General features: G+C 35.8%; 2 protein-coding genes across 2 annotated transcripts; both read right to left on the bottom strand.

Annotated features, from left to right (window-relative positions):
- Window positions 1-4,405: 4,405 nt before the first annotated feature.
- Window positions 4,406-11,699, bottom strand: LOC308678836 (olfactory receptor 6F1-like; the record flags this gene model as incomplete). Its single annotated transcript, XM_081346068.1, has 4 exons — window positions 4,406-5,344; window positions 8,365-8,422; window positions 10,637-10,707; window positions 11,583-11,699. The coding sequence occupies 4 exons, from the start codon at window positions 11,697-11,699 to the stop codon at window positions 4,406-4,408; spliced, it is 1,185 nt and encodes a 394-aa protein (XP_081202194.1).
- Window positions 11,700-15,035: 3,336 nt separating this feature from the next.
- Window positions 15,036-15,992, bottom strand: LOC308678835 (olfactory receptor 6F1-like; the record flags this gene model as incomplete). The annotated part of the gene is made up of 1 exon (XM_081346067.1): window positions 15,036-15,992. One exon carries the CDS (start codon window positions 15,990-15,992, stop codon window positions 15,036-15,038), a length of 957 nt encoding a protein of 318 aa, XP_081202193.1.
- Between the last annotated feature and the right edge of the window lie 2,053 nt (window positions 15,993-18,045).

Below are 18,045 nucleotides of genomic sequence, written 5' to 3'. Positions count from 1 at the left end.
ACCTATAAAGCCCTACATGGCCTGGGTCCGGGCTATTTGAGGGAACACCTGCTGCCAGCATCAAACGCCCTTCGCCCAGTGCGCTCCCACAGGGAGGGTCTGCTCAGGGTGCCGCCGGTGAGAGATCACCGGCGGGTGACACCCAGGGATAGGGCCTTCTCAGTGGGAGCGCCTGCCCTCTGGAACCAGCTGCCGGTGGAGCTGAGGACTGCCCCCGACCTCCGATCATTCCGCCGGGGCCTGAAGACCTGGCTCTTTGAGCTCTCGGGCCCAGGCTGAGGAGAAATTTTAATTGGGGTTTTAAGTATACAGGGTCAATTTAATATTTTTTAATTTGGTTTTTTAACTTTTGTATGGTGGATTTTTTAATTTCCTGTAAACCGCCCTGAGTCCTCAGGGAATAGGGCGGTATATAAATGTAACTAAATAAAAATAAAATAAATAAATTCACTCCTGCCCTTTTGAACACATAGCTCTCTGGAATGAGATTAGTCCCCACCCTTCTGACCTTCTGCAAGAGCTTGAAGACCTGAGTCTGCCAACTGGCCTGGAGCTCCACTAGGGGACCGTCACTCTAGATTGATTGATAACAACAGATCCCACCTTCCTCCCTACTCATAGCAATAGCACTGAGACTTAAGTTACAAGCCTCTGGTCTCAGAGGTCTCTTCCAGAGAACCTAGCCCATGGGTCAGCAACCTGAAACAGTGAAAGAGCCACTCAGAACCGGTTCCCTCACAAAAGGAAACACTGGGAGCCGCAAAACTGCGTACATGCGCGCATGCGCAGAACAGGGTTTGACTGAAGAGTGGAGCCAAGGTGAGATATGCACCTACCCTGCATATTTGAATTGATTGGTTGAACGTTTTTAGTCCCACTTTTTTTTTTTTTGGACTGCACATGGCAGAGGACTGGGAGCTGCAGGAGATGGCTGAAAGAGCTGCATGGAGCTCCGGAGCTGCGGGTTGCAGACCTGTGACCGAGCCCATTGATTTTAATGGGAAAGTTAGTCCCCCAGATATTCTAATCCTATGTAATACAGAACTTAAAGGGATGTCCAGTTCCTGCAAGCAGCAAAGCAGTTGAGAGGCTCTGGACTCTGAGCTGTCCAGCTGAGTTTATTCCTGTTAGGGGATCCTAAATGGGCCAGAGGCCACCCTGAAGAGGTGGCAATGAAGGAAGGAAGTCCCAGGGACCTAGAAGAGATGGCAGTCAACCTGATTAATCCAGGAGAAGCCTTCGAGAAACCAACAGGAGAAAGGCTGGCTTAACTTCAGAGTCCAGCCACAGTTGCAAGCAACGGAAGTCAAAAGCACTAATTTAAGTTGATCGTAAACAGTGTGATTGAATCTGGGTAAGAGCATTGATTTTCTCTATCCTACCTACTTTCCTGAAGGGGAGAAACTCCCAAGAAGCAAAAAAAAGCCTCCAAAACTGAAGGGGGGGTTGCCCCTACCTTTCGGATGTGGTGAATCTTAACCTTCCAAGGAGGAATAAAATCTGAAAAATGAACTAGTGATGACACCCACTGGTGGATGAGGATAATGACAGTCAAGGTAAAACCAGGGGAAAAAATAATCTTGCCTGTGACCTTCAAAGTACAGCTGTGTAGGTAAAGTGAGACTTGCAAACCTGAGAGAACAAAAACAGAACAAGAACAATTCTGACTTCAAAGCTATTTCCAAAGTGGGGGGAAAAAATCTGGATTTTTGGCCATGATGGAAAATCAGAGATTTATAGGAAGTATTTATCAAGAAAAAATGAATATTTTTCATGTAGAACTGCAACTAATTCAAAGAACAATGATCTCAAATCACAAAGAAAATCAGAATAACTTTGAAAATATAAGTCAACTTATTTCCAATTTAAGCTTATACCAAAAAAAAAATCCTCAGGAAAATACAGCAGAGAATGAATAGACAAAAAAAGACTGAACATAAATTCGAGGATAGAGACTTGAAGATGGAATTCAACAAAACAAAGGAGTATGATCTAATCCAAGTGAGGGAAAAAAAATACAAGAAATACTAGATTTTTCAACACTACAAAATAAATTGGAGGACAAGAAAAAAGACTGGATAAAACATTCTGCAGAAATATCAGGAAAAACACCAGAACCAGAGAGGCAAAAAGTGACAACAGAAGCAAAGAGAAAAAGAAGGAAAAAAATTCCTAATAAAAAGCAGTGGGTAAATGCCCCTAACAAAGATATTGACTTATCTTTTATATCTACAGCAACATTTATAGACATATGGAAAAACCTTTTGATTCAACAAAATACACTGATTAAGAAAGATATTGGGCAAAGGGAAAAGACTAAGATGGAAACCAAGAAAACAGGTGATGGGACTTGTCAGAGAGAATAGTTAAAAAAGAAACATTTGTTTGAATATGGTTAAAGAAATAGAAAATTTTTGGAATATATTATTTTAAGAAGGATGGATTCTCTAAACAATATAGTATGCTTTCTTCTCTTTTGTGTTCTTTTTCTTGCTATGAGTAACATAAAAAAGTTGAAATGAAGGAAATGTTTTAGATACGTAAACGTGACTGAATGTAAGAAATTTTTTAAAAAAATTGAGTAAGAGTTAGAAGACTAGATGACTAGATGTATTGAATGGAATGTTTAAAGATTAAATATATTCTTAATTATGGTTAAAAAGAATAAGAAACTAAGGAAATAAATATATATTAGCCTAGGAGGGATAGATATTTTAAATATTATGTTATTTCTTATGTTTCTTTATTCTTTATTCTTTTTTTCTCCTTCCCTTTCCTTTCCTTTTTTTTCTTTTTTCTTTTCATTGTTTTATTTATTTCTTAAGAAATGTAAAAATGTGAGATGGCTTATATGGAAAAAAATAGAGTTAAATTTGTAAGTGTAAATGTAATTACCTTTTGAGAAAATCTTCACCACCCAGAATATCTAGAATTAAATTAAAATAAGGATTGTAACAGGATTTATGATGAAGCAATCAGAATGATTGAAAAAAAACCTATACATTTAATTGTTATTTATCAAAATAATAAGAATTGTATCAATCCAATGCTTGCAAAAGAGGTTATTTTGGAGAAAGAGGAAATCAACTAAAATTAATATGTGGAATATGGATTATAGAAATTAATTGTTAATGTTCCTTTTACAAATGTAACCCAGACAACGCACTGTTCACCACTTATTGAGTGGGAAAAAAATCAATAAAATATATTAAAAAAGAACTTTGAAGAATAACATTAAGACCTTAAATCATGAGTGATATGTCATGATGTATCACAACTCTCTTTTTTTGCATTGTCGGAGTTGGGGTGGGCACAGCCTCCACATGATGCAACTGGCTCCTGGGCCAGCAGTTTGACATCCCTGCCTTAAATTGTACCTAGTGCAATTATGAGGGATAGATTAGGTAACATTTTGGAACCTCCTGTGCAATACATTTTATTTGAATATTACAGGTTCTCAAAATGCCAGTGATACCTACTAACCTACTAACAAGAAACAGGGAGAAATACCAGTGGGACAATTGATGTTCCATTATGAGAGGTCCTTGATGCTCTCTTGGTTGTTTTCTTGCAGACATTTTGTTACCCAAAGTAGGTAACATCATCAGTGCTCCATTCTGCCGTGGTGGCACAGTGGTTAGAATGCAGTACTGCAGGCTACTTCTGCTAACTGCTGACTGCCAGCAATTTGGCAGTTCGACTCTCACCAGCTCAAGGTTGACTCAGACTTCCATCCTTCTAAGGTCAGTAAAATGAGAACCCAAATTGTTGGGGGCAATATGCTGACTCTGTAAACCACTTAGAGATGGCTCTAAAGCACTGTGGAATGGTGTATAAGTGTAAGTTCTATTGCTATTGTGTTCCATTTATTCAGACAATAATTGAAGAAGGCTGCATTAGAATCGAGGGTATTATCTATGTAAATGAACTATGTGTTTGGTACCCAGATTTTAGGATCAGTTCTGAAACTATTTCTTTAATGAAAGAATGAATGACAACATTCTCACAACTAAATAATTAGTACCTCTCTGAGTTTTCATTTTAGATAGAAAATATGAATGGAAAAATATTCAAAAGGAAAAAAAACGGTAAGAATAAACCTATTCTTCCCATTCTCACCCAGCCTTGTTAAGTGAGTCACAGAGTGAGTATGGGTTTTTTAAACATTTATTTATTTCTAATGTTTTGAAACACAGAGAGGAAAACAAAACAGATAACAAATATCTTCCATGTTCACTCCAAAATGAGAAGATCAGCAATGCAGCTTCACTGAAACAGTGCTGGAGAATATGGCTAGTGTGGGAAAAATATTCCTGCCACCTGTAAGAGTTGAAATTCAAAATTGCTGAGCAGTACCTTTGTTTTAACCATTTTTAGTCTTTTACATCAATGTATAATTGGTCAATCACCTGCAAAATACATTTTTCAAAATATCCCTGATGTCTTTGTTTCTCAATGTATAAATAAAAGGGTTCAGAAATGGGACCAAAATTACATTGAAGACACTTACTAACTTGTTTTTTTGTAAATAAATCTCTTTAGAAGGCTTTACAAAGAGGAATATGGTAGAGCCATACCAAATGATCACAACAGCAAGGTGTGAAGAACACGTGGAAAAAGCTTTTTGTTGACCTTTGGTAGAAGGAATGCGCAAGATCGTGGAAATAATGTACATATAGGAAAGAAGGGTCATCATACAGGAGCCTATAACAACAATAATAGCCATGAAAAAAAATGTTAATTCAATGAAACGTGTATCTGTACATGAGAGTATGATCCAAGAATCAAGGTTACAATAAAAATTGTTGATCACATTGGGCCCACAGAAAGACAATGTAGTAACCATGTATGTAGGTATGCAAATAAGAAGGAAGCTCCCGAGCCAACACCCAAGAGCTACCTTACAAGATAGGTTGATAGTCATGATGGTGCTGTAATGCAAAGGGTAACATATGGCCAAATATCTGTCATAAGCCATCACAGCTAATAGCAACTGTTCAGTGCATCCAAAAGAAAAAATGAAATATAACTGCAGAATGCAGCCAGAGAAAGAAATACGTCTGCTTCCCCCCAGGAGTATGGCAAGGATCTTGGGGATAGAGGCTGTTGTGAACCATATTTCCAAGAAAGCAAGATTGTAAAGGAAAATGTACATGGGAGTGTGGAGGTGTTGATATGCTATTACGAGAAGGATGATGGAGAGATTCCCTAAGATGGTCAGAATGTATATGTTTAAAAAAAATATGAAGATGAAGAGCTGAAAATATGATGAGCCCGGAAAGCCAAGAAGAATAAATTCTGTAACCCTTGTGGCATTTAATTGTCCATGGTTGAGCTCCTCCATCTGAAATTTTAAAAAAAAATATGAACAGAAGATTTCACTGAAATGTAACAGTACTAATATTTATTTATGCTATAGTATCAGCACCAACAATATGAATTATTTTACAATATTACATTTTTCTGTTACTTTCATTTTGAATCTCTTAATTTATCATGATCTATATTAGTGACACTGATATTTTTATGAGCAATAGCAAAATTATTTTTTTAGAAATATCAGCAGAGTAATATTTGTTATATGGCATGGTTTCAAATGAAAGCTAATGAAAGACCTTTCATTAAAAGGAAAATTATTCTTAATATATTAATCAACCAAGTTAGGTAAAATTCTCTTACATATCATTGTTCTGTTTTATTTGGGAAAATGCAACAAAACTTGAAAATATAATAAAATATATGTATGTATACACACACACACACACACACACACACACACACACACACACACACTTTCAACATATCCTGCAATAAAATGTCATGACTTTCTGAATATGAAACAATTGGATCTTTCCCTTCCAAAACTGAGGAAGATATTTTAACAATATCCCATATCTCAGGGATGAGGTCAGAAACTGGCCCCCAAAAGCTTTTACTGTATAGTTCTTGATGACAGCAATGATATAATAACTAGAGGGTTGGATCTTCCACTGCTATAGGGTAAGGTATTACCTATATAGTACAATGATATTCAAATTATATTTATCTGATTCTGTTCAACTAAGTGATGCACTCAAGGTTCTATATGAATATCTAAAAGCTTTGGGAATCTGGATGGGGAGGAACAAATCTTTGTTGAAGTCTAATAAGTATAAATGCTTGTGGGTTTTAGATTGCTATTATGCTAGGAATTTTCCAGCTTTAGATCTTGGTCAGTTGGAATGCCACCATGCTTGACCTTGATTAGGGCCTCTCAATCCACAAATAGGAAAAAAATGGCCCACAAGATAAACTTCTGCAAAGGTTTGCCTGACTTTATCTGCCAATGGTTCTGCTAGTAGGAGCTATAAGTACCATTGATGCATAATTTGGGGTCCAACTGTCCTTACAGCTCCTGCTAGAAGAGCCATTAGCAGGTAAAGTCAGGAAAACCTTTTCAGAAGTTTGTCTTGAGGGCCACTATTTGCTATTTGTGGATTGGGAGGCCCTGATCATGGTCAAGCATACCTTGGTGACATCTCATTTGAACTAGTGGAATGTGCTTTACATATGTCTGTGTTACAACTGAAAGTACAACTGATTTAAAGTGCATTGGCATGGGTTGTTACAGGCATACCTGAATATACCCATGTTATACCATCAGTTTATAAACTGTACTATTTCTAATAATTACTGGGTACAATTCAATATATTCTTATTATTTATTCACTTCAAAGCACAGCCCGGAGTTATTGGCAGAATCTTGTATTACCTCTGCTTGCCCCAATGGATCTGTCAGCATTGGTATGATATTTGATGGGTCCCAGAAATGTGTTTCTCTGCCATGGTGCTCATCTTGTAGAACAAGTTATCCATCAAGATTTTGCTGCTTCGAATATTACTGCCCCTTTTTTATTGTCTGAAGACCTGCTGTTTTCTTCAGTATTCAGTCAGTGTGTTGACTGAACTCATTTCTAGGAATCTTGGAAGTATATTGATTAGTGTCTTTGCTTGTCACATTTTTTTTCTGTTTAGTGTGTGAGAGAGTGAGTGTGCACTTAATTGTTTTCAATGCTGCCCAGAGTTGTTGTGAATTGAAAGCCTCTAAAATGAATGAATGAACCAACTAAAAAATATATGGAAAAAGTGATTAAAAACCAAGAACATATTAGGTCCTAAAATGTATCGGTAATTAGCTGTCCTTGCAAGGATTTATTGATTGATTAAGATTCTCTAAAATCTAATCTCATTTCTTGCACTTGTATTGTTATACCCTGAAATATTTGAAAATGGACAGTGAATACATCCTTTAAAAAATTATAGGGCAATTCTGGGAGAATTGTGGGGCATATTTAATTATGAGGGAATGCAAATCTAATCTTGTCTTTTAGAAAGTTAGTATACAACAGAGAACAAAGAACAGCATGGGAATTTGGGGGGAAATGGCACCCATAATTTTTTCAATATCTCTGCCCAAAGTTAAATAAATTTTATAAGCAATTGTATTCAAAGGACTCAAAGAGGCAACAGCTAAGAAAATAAAAGTTACTTCAGAACTACCAATTCAATATCATTATTGTCATGTGCTAAGCCTTAATAAGACAGGAATCCATAGCGGACTATTCCCAGTATATTATTACATTTTGAAACTAGGTAAAATAATTACACAAATACAAACACAATATGTCAGTTTGTATCTTTCAGGAAATAAAAAAGCACTAATCAGCATAGTTTGATCTTGCCCATGTTGGAAAATTCCAAAAGTTCAGATCAATTTCAGGCATTTCAGGCATTAACCTCAAACTGGATATTGCTTGCAATATTGCTTGCATGAAATATCAAAAAGAATTTCAGAATACTTCCATTAAAAGCCAAATAATGGCTCATTCAAGTTTAGGTTTGGTTTAGCTAGCGCAACTGCAGAAATAAGTATATTTCCTGCTCATCCTTATTTCCACCTAACAGTTATATGGAGCTTTGAAAACCAGCTATAGAAAACTTAATTTAGCTCAAAGACAATTCAGGTTTGACATATCCCATGTAAAACATAATTAACTAGAAACCGGAGAATATATTTAAAACAGATTAAAATCTAAGGAAGGTGATAAAACGAGTATTGGACATGCATTCCCCACAACTATATTTAATCCTTCCTCCTTAACAGATTGTGTATAAGAGAGGGCCAAGTCCAATGTTGATGTTTGGAGACATGATAATGTAAAAATGGGAGACAAACATGGGACAAAAATGTATATGGATGGAGTTTTGCAACATTTACTGTTTACAAAGTGACCATGGATTCTTTTGTTTAAAGAACCAAGCTATTTTCTCCAGGATGGTTGTCAGCCTTGCTATTAGCTAGACAAGCTTAGATGATAATAATACCAAAGCTGCTTCATACCAATCAATTTGATCACTAGCCTCTCTAGATGATTCATTGTTGCTGAAGAAACAGAAAAGACAGAAAACAGTTATGCATTCAGTCCTAATTTTTTATTGACTTAACTTTAATATTGAGGAAAATTTCCCCAAATTGTTTAAATGTCATAGAGAAGAGGGTTTTTCCCCTAACAATTGATTTGTGTTGCTGGCAGAAATTGTTAATGCTGGACCTAAAGACAAAGAGAACAGCATTTTACATCTGCATATTCACACTTACAGAGAAGGACATCCTACTGTGCTCAATAGAGCATACATTTGAGTAGAGATATATAGCATTGTGCTGTTAAAAACATAGATGCATGGAGAAATTATTTTATTTATTATTCTATGAAATAATAATATGAATAGGATGATCCTATTTGTTTCAACAAGAGGACTGTAATTTATGATAATTCTAGCTTGATAAGAAAGGCATGAATGGTATATAGAATGATAGTACAGTTTCAAAACAGGGAAAATGTACTTTGGAGTAATGCTTTTTTGAGAAAACGCACTAGTAACAACGGAGTAACCATGAAGACTCTCAACATCAAGCAAGTTTGAATTCTAACATGAAGTCCATTGTTGTGGATGTAAATGCAATATATCATTATGCCAATATTACTGAATTGGCTGAAGTGCAAAGAAGAAATTTTGTTTGTTTGTTTTCCTTTGCATTAATGTTCAGAAACCTGATTCACCTTTCCTCTATTGATAGGATATGTTGAAGTAAAAAAAAATGGAAGGAAGGTGAATAAAAGATAAATTAGACATTTAAATATAGATAAAAAAATGTCAGGAGTGTTTTCCCTAATTTGAGAAATTGTGTCTGCTTTAGAAAAATATAAGTGGAAATTCTCTGTTAAATTAACTACAGCTAATAAGAAGCTATAAAGTGTAAGAAGAGAAAACCAGAAGAAGTATTAGATAAAAAAATATTATTAAGTTTATCTTACCTTCTTACAAAATATTTAGTATATTTTAGCAGTAAAACGTCCTGGTACCCTTCCCTGATTTTCTGAGCGAATTTCACAATAATCCATGAAATAACATATCTATATTTAGTTTTGCATACTGATTTGTTGTTTTCTTTCTTCTATTTTCAGAACTTTAAATTATCTTAGAGTTTTATTAACAAGTGGAAAGCAAAAGTATCCAGAGATACTGGAATTGGTATGTTTTATGAAACTGGATTCTAGTACGTTGATTGAAACTATTTTAAAAACATTCATGTCATGATTAATTTAATCCCAGTGGAGAGATGTCTCTATTGACAGTTTCTTAACCCAAGCAAACCTTTTAGAGAGGAGTAAATACACAGAAAAAAGAATTTTGCTTACTCCATAAAAAATGAGAAAATTGTGAATTATGATTTCCCTAGCAAAGTTGAATTTCCTCGTTAAAGTTTAAAACAAAAAGGACTGGATTGTGATTAAATTCTTGTAGTCCTGTCAATAGTTACGAATTAGCAATGGGTAATTTCAATTTTAATGATACTGAGTACTGGGTTATATTAGTATATACATTACCTATAGAATGAACACTACTGCAGTGTGTGTTTGTGTGTGTGTGTGTGCATGCACATGCGTGCACATAAATATAAATAAATAAATAAATAAATAAATAAATAAATAAATAAATAAATAAATACACACATACATACTGCCCAATATACTACATAGCGTAGTAAGATAAAATTAATTAAGAAACTCTGGTGAAAGAGGTGTATTATTTCTTTCTATTTCATATTTAGGGAACAATGCTGAATAAAAATATTAAGTGACAATGTCTAGCCTCAGAGGTTTCTTTAAGGGATATATACTGGTTAGATATTCTGATTCTATGCTATTTAGGACTTTAAAGTTTAACATTAAGAGTTTAAATTGCATTTAATCATCATGTGATCACTAGGGCAAGAATGAGATCTAGATTAGATAAGATCTGAAAACCCTGAGACACCCAGATACATACACATACACAGATGCACGTGTGCGTGTGCACACACACACACACACACACACACACACACACAGAATAATTTTATATTTTTGAGTTACCATATTTCTTCAGTACTAGTTTTCTGTGGGTAGGTTGGGTTAGTGTGTCTAATAAAACTAACTTTTCAATTTTGTGTGCTTCAAGGTGTGCAAAACTTCTAATTCTAATCTGAGTTTGGCCTCCTGCATTAAGTCTCAGTGAATAACTTTGGAAAGACATTACATTTCAGTCATTTTACCTTACAGATGATTTTGGTGAAAACAACTGAAAAGGAAATATCTCAGGTACATCATCCTGATCTGTCTCTTCCTATGTATAGCAAAGAGAAGAAAGGAATGATCATGAGCAAGATGGATTGGCTAAGTTAGGTGCATCACTGGAACACTGAACAACAGGTTTTGGGATAGGTCATTCTGGAGAATGTCTATCTTCTTACAGTATCTCTCTAAACAGCCAATTTGCATTGCTGCAGAAAAGTGACTGATTAAATTTTCTGGAAGATAGCAACTAGATTGACCGCAGAGATGAGTCATTATACATAGAATACTAATTACATATTGTATTAATTTAATAAATAAGTATCCTAGCACACAAAAATTTATTTACCACGGGAAAAAAGTCTCCATTTCTATAGAGCAGTGGTGGTGAACCTATGGCACGCGTGCCACAGGTGGCACGCAGAGCCCTCTATGTGGGCATGCGTGCCATCACCTCAGTCCTAGGCCTTCAACTTTTGCTTTAGGCCTCTGCTGCCATGTGCAAAAAAAAAGATTCAATTAATCAATTTCAACTTCTTGCACGAAAAAAAAAAGATCTCACAAAGTTGGAATTGATTGATTGAACTTTTTAGTTCCACCCAGTCTGCCATTACCACCACAGCCACACCCATGTAATGGACCACACCCACACAATTGGCCACACCCACCCAGCACCCGACGATACTTAAGTGGGTTTTGGGTTGCAGTTTGGGCACTCTGTCTCTAAAAGGTTCACCATCACTGCTATAGAGAATCAAATCTTATTAGATTCAATGGACTTACGCCTCCCTATTTGAGTAAACTTCTGATTTTGTTCCATCAAGGATTGTATTTATCTCACCACTTACTACATTTCTCTTACAATGAGCCCACAGGAGGACAGTATTGTAACCAGGAAGGCAGATATGCAAATAACAAGGTACCCACCAAAGACAGCACCCAAAATCCAACTAAGATAGGTTGATAGTCATGATGGTACTGTAATGCAAACACTTCACTGTCCCTTAATAAGGAGCTTCCTAATATTTTAATATAACTGGTCATTGCTATTATAGTAGAGTACCAAAGAAAGAAAGAAAGAAAGAAAGAAAGAAAGAAAGAAAGAAAGAAAGAAAGAAAGAAAGAAAGAAAGAAAGAAAGAAAGAAAGAAAGAAAGAAAGAAAGAAAGAAAGGAGGGAGGGAGGGAGGGGGAGAGAGAGAGAGACAGGCTGGATCAAATTGATATTTACACTTTTTTGGTTTAGATTAGCTGGAAGTTAATCTGGTTTAAGATACAGAAGGATTTTGACAGACTTGAACATTGGGTGCTATCTATGAAAATGAAATTCAATGGTGAAAAAAATAAGGTTCTACATTTAGGCAAGAAAAACCAAATGCACAGGTATAGTAGGTGGTACCTTGCTCAATAGTAGCAACTGTGAGAGGGATCTTGAAGTGCTAGTGGACAATCACTTAAATATAAGCCAGCAATGTGCTGCAGCTGCCAAAAATGCCAACACAGTGCTAGACTGCATTAACAGAGGAATAGAATCAAGATCACGTGAAGTGTTAATGCCAATTTACAATGCCTTGGTAAGGCCACACCTGGAATACTGCATCCAGTTTTTCTCACCACGATGTAAAAAAACATGTTGAGACTCTAGAAAGAGTACAGAGAAGATGATCAGAGGACTGGAGGCTAAAACATACAAGGAACAATTGCTGGAATTGGGTATGCTTATTTTAATGAAGAGAAGGATGAGGGGAGACATGATAGCAGTGTTCCAATATCTCAGGGGTTGCCACAAAGAAGAGGGAGTCAAGCTATTCTACAAAGCACTTGAAGGCAGGACAAGAAGCAATGGATGGAAACTAACCAAAGTGAGAAGGAATCTAGACTTAAGGAGAATTTTTCTGACAGTTAGAACAATTAACCAGTGGAACAACCTGCCTCCAGAAGCTGTGAATGTGCCAACACTGGAAGTTTTGAAGAAGTGACTGGACAGCCATTTCCTGTCTGAGCAGGTGGTTGTACTATATGACCTCCAAAGTGCCTTCCAACATCATCATCATCATCAGCAGCAGCAGCAGCAGCAGCAGCAACAACAACAACAATAATAAATTTTCTATTCAAATCTTTAGATCAATTTGATAAGCCAAATAAAGGTATTCTCATGAAGACCAAGAACTTGGATGCTTTTTGCATGTGCATTTTAGTTATCCCAAACTATTTATATAGTTGAGTTTGGAAAATTGGTTCAAATTTACTAAGATGCCTCTGTATAACCAGATCAATTTTCTAAATCAGTTTAGCATTGGAACTGAATTGAATACAATTATATTTTTGATTGAAAATTATTTTTACATGAAATAAATATATTTGTATATGTTTATATATTAGTTATAATGCAATTTATACCATATAAATGTAATCTATAGGTGATTACTTCAATAAGATTATTTTAACCTGGTCATTTATTAGCAATTAAGCGAGGATAGCAAGTAATACATATCTTCAAAATAGACAGATACATTTATATTTTCCACTCTTTCCATTGACTTTAAATTTCCTCTTCTCCAGTTGTACACTTCATAATTTCTTTTCTTTTTGCAACAAAAAAAACTGAGGATGTTTTTTTTTTTACTTACTGGTAGACTGATAAAAGAAAAGGGTTTTATTAAGAAAATTGACTATATGGTTGGCATCATTCAATGCTGCTGATCAACTAGCTAGCCTGAGTCAGATTTGGGTTTTCCTCATATTGGTATGTTTTCAGGAAGTTGCTTGATTTTACTTTATAAGTCTGAAGTGTGATGGCCTACATGAACCCATACCTACCACTCCTTAATTGATACATATTAATCTGGATGAACCTTGCCATCATGCTACTTAATCACAATGGCATCTAGTAAGTAGATAACCACTGAAGTTGGATATGCTTTAAAGAAGAAAACCAGTATTTAGAATCATCCATCATTTCCAAATTGTATCAGAAACCCCATATGGATTTCTCTCTCTCTCTCTCTCTCTCTCTCTCTCTCTCTCTCTCTCTCTCTCTCTGTGTGTGTGTGTGTGTGTCTATGTGTATGTTTATTTAGAAGCAATGCTTTGCCCAGAAGGGGGAAAAAGGCAAATGTTGTATTGGAATTGGCAATTAATATCTGAAATGCTGACAGAGGACAATCTCATATGTTTACTATCTAAATAAGTGAAATTGGTTATTTCCATTTGGAAACTCTGGGTGTGCAGATTTCTCTGTGAATATTCAAGCAATTTTCTTTAAAATGTCATTCATACCTATTAGTTGAAACATTAGAAACTTCTGATTTGCCTTAGTAGTTTCAGTGTTATCTAATAAATTAATCTGGGGGGAGGAACTAATAGACCAAGATTTGCAGTTTTCTGGATGTTTCATGTAAGAGAAATGCTAGAGGAAATAGCAGAGATGGGAAGCCCACTTGGGTAAGGTGATGATGATGATGATGATGATGATGATGATGATGATAATGATATGAGGATTTCTGCAATCATTGTTTTACAAAATGGAACATTTGTCCCATTTTGTAAAACAATGATTGCAGAAATCCTCATATCATCATCACCACCACCACCACCACCACCATCATCTTAATGATTGTCTATCCACTAAAGCAGAGGTCTTCAAACTTGGCCCTTTTATGACTTGTGGACTTCAACTCCCAGAATTCTTCAGCCAGGCATGCTGGCTGAGGAATTCTGGGAGGTGAAGTCCACAAGTCATAAAAGGGCCAAGTTTGAAGACCCCTGCACTAAAGGATGAAATTCTCTTTGGCATGTTTCCAACCAATACGGTCTTTTCCCAATTGGGCCCACAATACTTGCTGATATCATTGATCCATCTTGTTTTAGGTCTCTTCTATGGCTGCTTTTTGTCAAGTGGGATCTATTCTATGATTGCCTTGATCTGCCTGCCTGTTTCCATTTCAATTCTTTTACTCTCTTGATGATATTGTATACTTCTCTTTGTTCTCTAGTCCATGTTGCAGATCTTTCGATTTTGCTTTGTAATGCCGAGCATGTATCTTTCCATGACAATTTTCTTTATTGTATCACCTATTGCAGTGATGGTGAACCTTTTAGAGACTGAGTGCCCAATTATCTTCTTGCCCCCTGCTCTGCCCACTCTGCCCTTCCCCACCCCACCCACCTGCAGGACTGCCCACCACCTCCACGGCCTGCATCAAACATTTTTTAATGTCTGAAACTGGGAGAAAAAATAAATAAAATGTTAACATATCCTTTCCAGAAAGAAAATATAAGTAATGCTAGTTGATGGAAACAGTGATTATGAATCTGCAAGAGTTCAGATTCAAAATGTATGGTATAATGTTTCAGTTTTAATTATTTTGAGTCTTTGAGGATCAACATACATTTTGCCCATCATGGTGAAATACATTCCTCAAAATATCTCTGACTTCTCTATTTCTTAATGTATAGATGAAAGGATTCAGCAATGGGACCACAATAAGGTTGAAGATGCTTACTAACTTGGTCTTTTCTAAAGAGGTCTGTTTAGAAGGTTTAACAAAGAGGAATATGGTGGAGCCATACCAAATGATAACTACAGCAAGGTGGGAAGAACATGTGGAAAAAGCTTTTTGTCGACCTTTGGTGGAAGGAATGTGCAGGATTGTGGAGATAATGTACATATAAGAAAGAAGGGTTATCATACAGGAGCCTACAATGACAAAAATAGCTATGCAAAAAGCTGTTATCTCAATAAACCAAGTATCTGTACATGAGAGTATGATCCAGGAATCAAGGTTACAATAGAAATTATTGATCACATTGGGCCCACAAAAGGACAGTATTGTAACCAGGTAGGCAGGTATGCAAATAACAAGGAAGCCCCCAAGCCAACATCCACAAGCCAACTTACAAGATAGATTGATATTCATGATAGTACTGTAATGCAAAGGATAACATATGGCCAAATATCTGTCATAAGCCATTGTAGCTATCAGAAAATGTTCAGTGCATCCAAAAGAAAAAATGAAATACATCTGTAGAACACAGCAAGAGAAAGAGATAACTCTGCTTCTCCCCAAAAAGATGCCAAGGATCTTGGGAATAGAGGCTGTTGTGTACCATATTTCCAGGAAAGAAAGATTGCAAAGGAAGAAATACATAGGCGTATGGAGGTGTCGATATGTTATTATGAGAAGCATGATGGAGAGATTTCCTAAGATTGTCAGAATGTACATGATAAAAAAGAGGATGAAGATGAAGAGCTGAAAACGTGGTGAGCCTGGGAAACCAAGAAGAATGAATTCTGTTACTCTCGTGCTGTTTGGCTGTCCATGGTTGAGTAACTCCATGTGTCTTCTTTAGCCTGTAAAGGAGAACTCACAAAATTAATGCCCAGAATATTTCAATGGATTCTATAGTTATATATGTTGCACTGTAAAAACCCCAATATTAGTTCTTTTACAATATTGCAATTTGTTCCTCCTGAAATTTTCAGTCTTTGAATATGTCATGATCTTCATTAGTGACATTTATACTTTTATGAGTAGATGACAAAATAATTCCTAGCAATACAACCAGACTAGTGTTAAGTATTGTTAAGGCATAGAATCAAGATCACATGAAGTGCTGCTTTATAAACCTTAGTAAAACCATACCTGAAATACTGCATCCAGTTTTGATCACTACATTACAAAAAAGATGTTGAGAAATAGAGAAGAGCAGCTAAGACAAGAAACAATGGATGGAAACTAATCAAGGAGAGAAGCAACCTGGAATTACAGAGAAATGTTTTAACAGTGAAAATAATTAATCAGTGGAAGAGCTTGCTTTCAGAAGTTGTTGGTGTTTCATTACTGGAGGTCTTTAAGAAGAGACTGGAGATCCACTTGTCTGAAATAGTATAGGGTCTCCTGAGCAGGGAATTGAACTAGAAGACCTCCAATGTACCTTCCAGTTCTATTCTGATTTTCATTTTTAAATGAAGTGTGATTTTAGATGCAATATTTATTTTTTAATTAGAAAAAAATATATGTGATATCAGCAAACCCTAAAGGCAATAGCACAACTTTCCTGAAAATGGGACAATTACAGATATGACTTTCATCAGTGGATCATGGCTTTTTCTTAGCATCAAGTATTTTCTTTGTAAGAAGAGTTTTGAAGTTTGTTTTTGGTAGCAATGATTTGAGGAATGAATGAACTGCAGTTAATCTATTACTGGAGTTAATTCAGGCCAATAAAGTAGATTTGATTGTTCTGCATCCCTAGTCAATCCTGCTTTTAGATTTGAAGAAAATTAGGGAGGGATAACCAATCACTGATTCCTTAATAACATACAGTATTTCTGAATACATGCTATTGAGCAAAATATGAACTCAAGAACAGTCTTGTTTTATAAATTTCTACATTCCATAACTTCCTTTCTAACTATTTTACATGTTTCACTCTCCCACAATTTAGATTCTGATTTAGTTTAATCTGTTCCATAATAATAATAAATTGCCATGAATTGCTTTATTAATGTTATGCTTACATAAGGAAATACTATTTCCTTGATCAAAAAGAAAATCAGTTATGTAAAGTACTCATTTTCTTTGGATATGTTCTGCTGGTGAAAACTATACTTTTCTAAACTAATATTTAGAAAAAGAAGGAGGACAAGGATAAAATAATCTCAGAATGGTATCAGCAAAGATTTAATTATATTTTCCACATCATGTATCTGAACTGATGCAAAAATAATATGCAGTAAATTTCCAGTTATCCATTCATCCATTCTGCAATTCATATATGCCAACTCTCAGCTCTCTGCCTTCCTTTGTTGTACAGTATTTGGAAAAAAATACTTATTACTTTTACTTACCCAATCTAATGACAAGTAGAACATGCTGACATACGAAGGATGAAATAAAATATGTTTATATAATTGTAACTGAAACCTCCTTTGAGATTTAATATGAATAGCAATTAGACCTCATGTGAAAACACTTTTCCAGCTATTAGGATTTCCCCCCTTTTCTCAAAAGGCATGTAAGCTCCAGTGGTGATGAATGTTCCATTGGGAGACCTGAAAGAACTGATTGGGGTACATTATCATGGAGAAAATTTATCTATGTGGTTGCTAGGTGCCAAAAATAACTTGATGGCACATGATGAACCAATTAATTTAAGAGAGAGAGAGAGAGAGAGAGAGAGAGAGAGGGAGGGAGGGAGGGAGGGAGGGAGGGAGGGAGGGAGGGGGAAAGCTGAAGAAAGGAAGGGAGAGAGAGGGAGAGAGGAAGGAAGGAAGGAAGGAAGGAAGGAAGGAAGGAAGGAAGGAAGGAAAAGGAAGGAAGGAAGGAAGGAAGGAAGGAAGGAAGGAAGGAAAGAAAGAAAAAATGTCTGAAAAATGATTATGGGACA

This window comes from Vipera berus (assembly GCF_964194415.1).
Source record: "Vipera berus genome assembly, chromosome: Z".
NCBI classification, from domain to species: domain Eukaryota; kingdom Metazoa; phylum Chordata; class Lepidosauria; order Squamata; family Viperidae; genus Vipera; species Vipera berus.
Note: the sequence above shows the minus strand (reverse complement) of the source record. Positions and strands in the feature narration are given on the sequence as shown.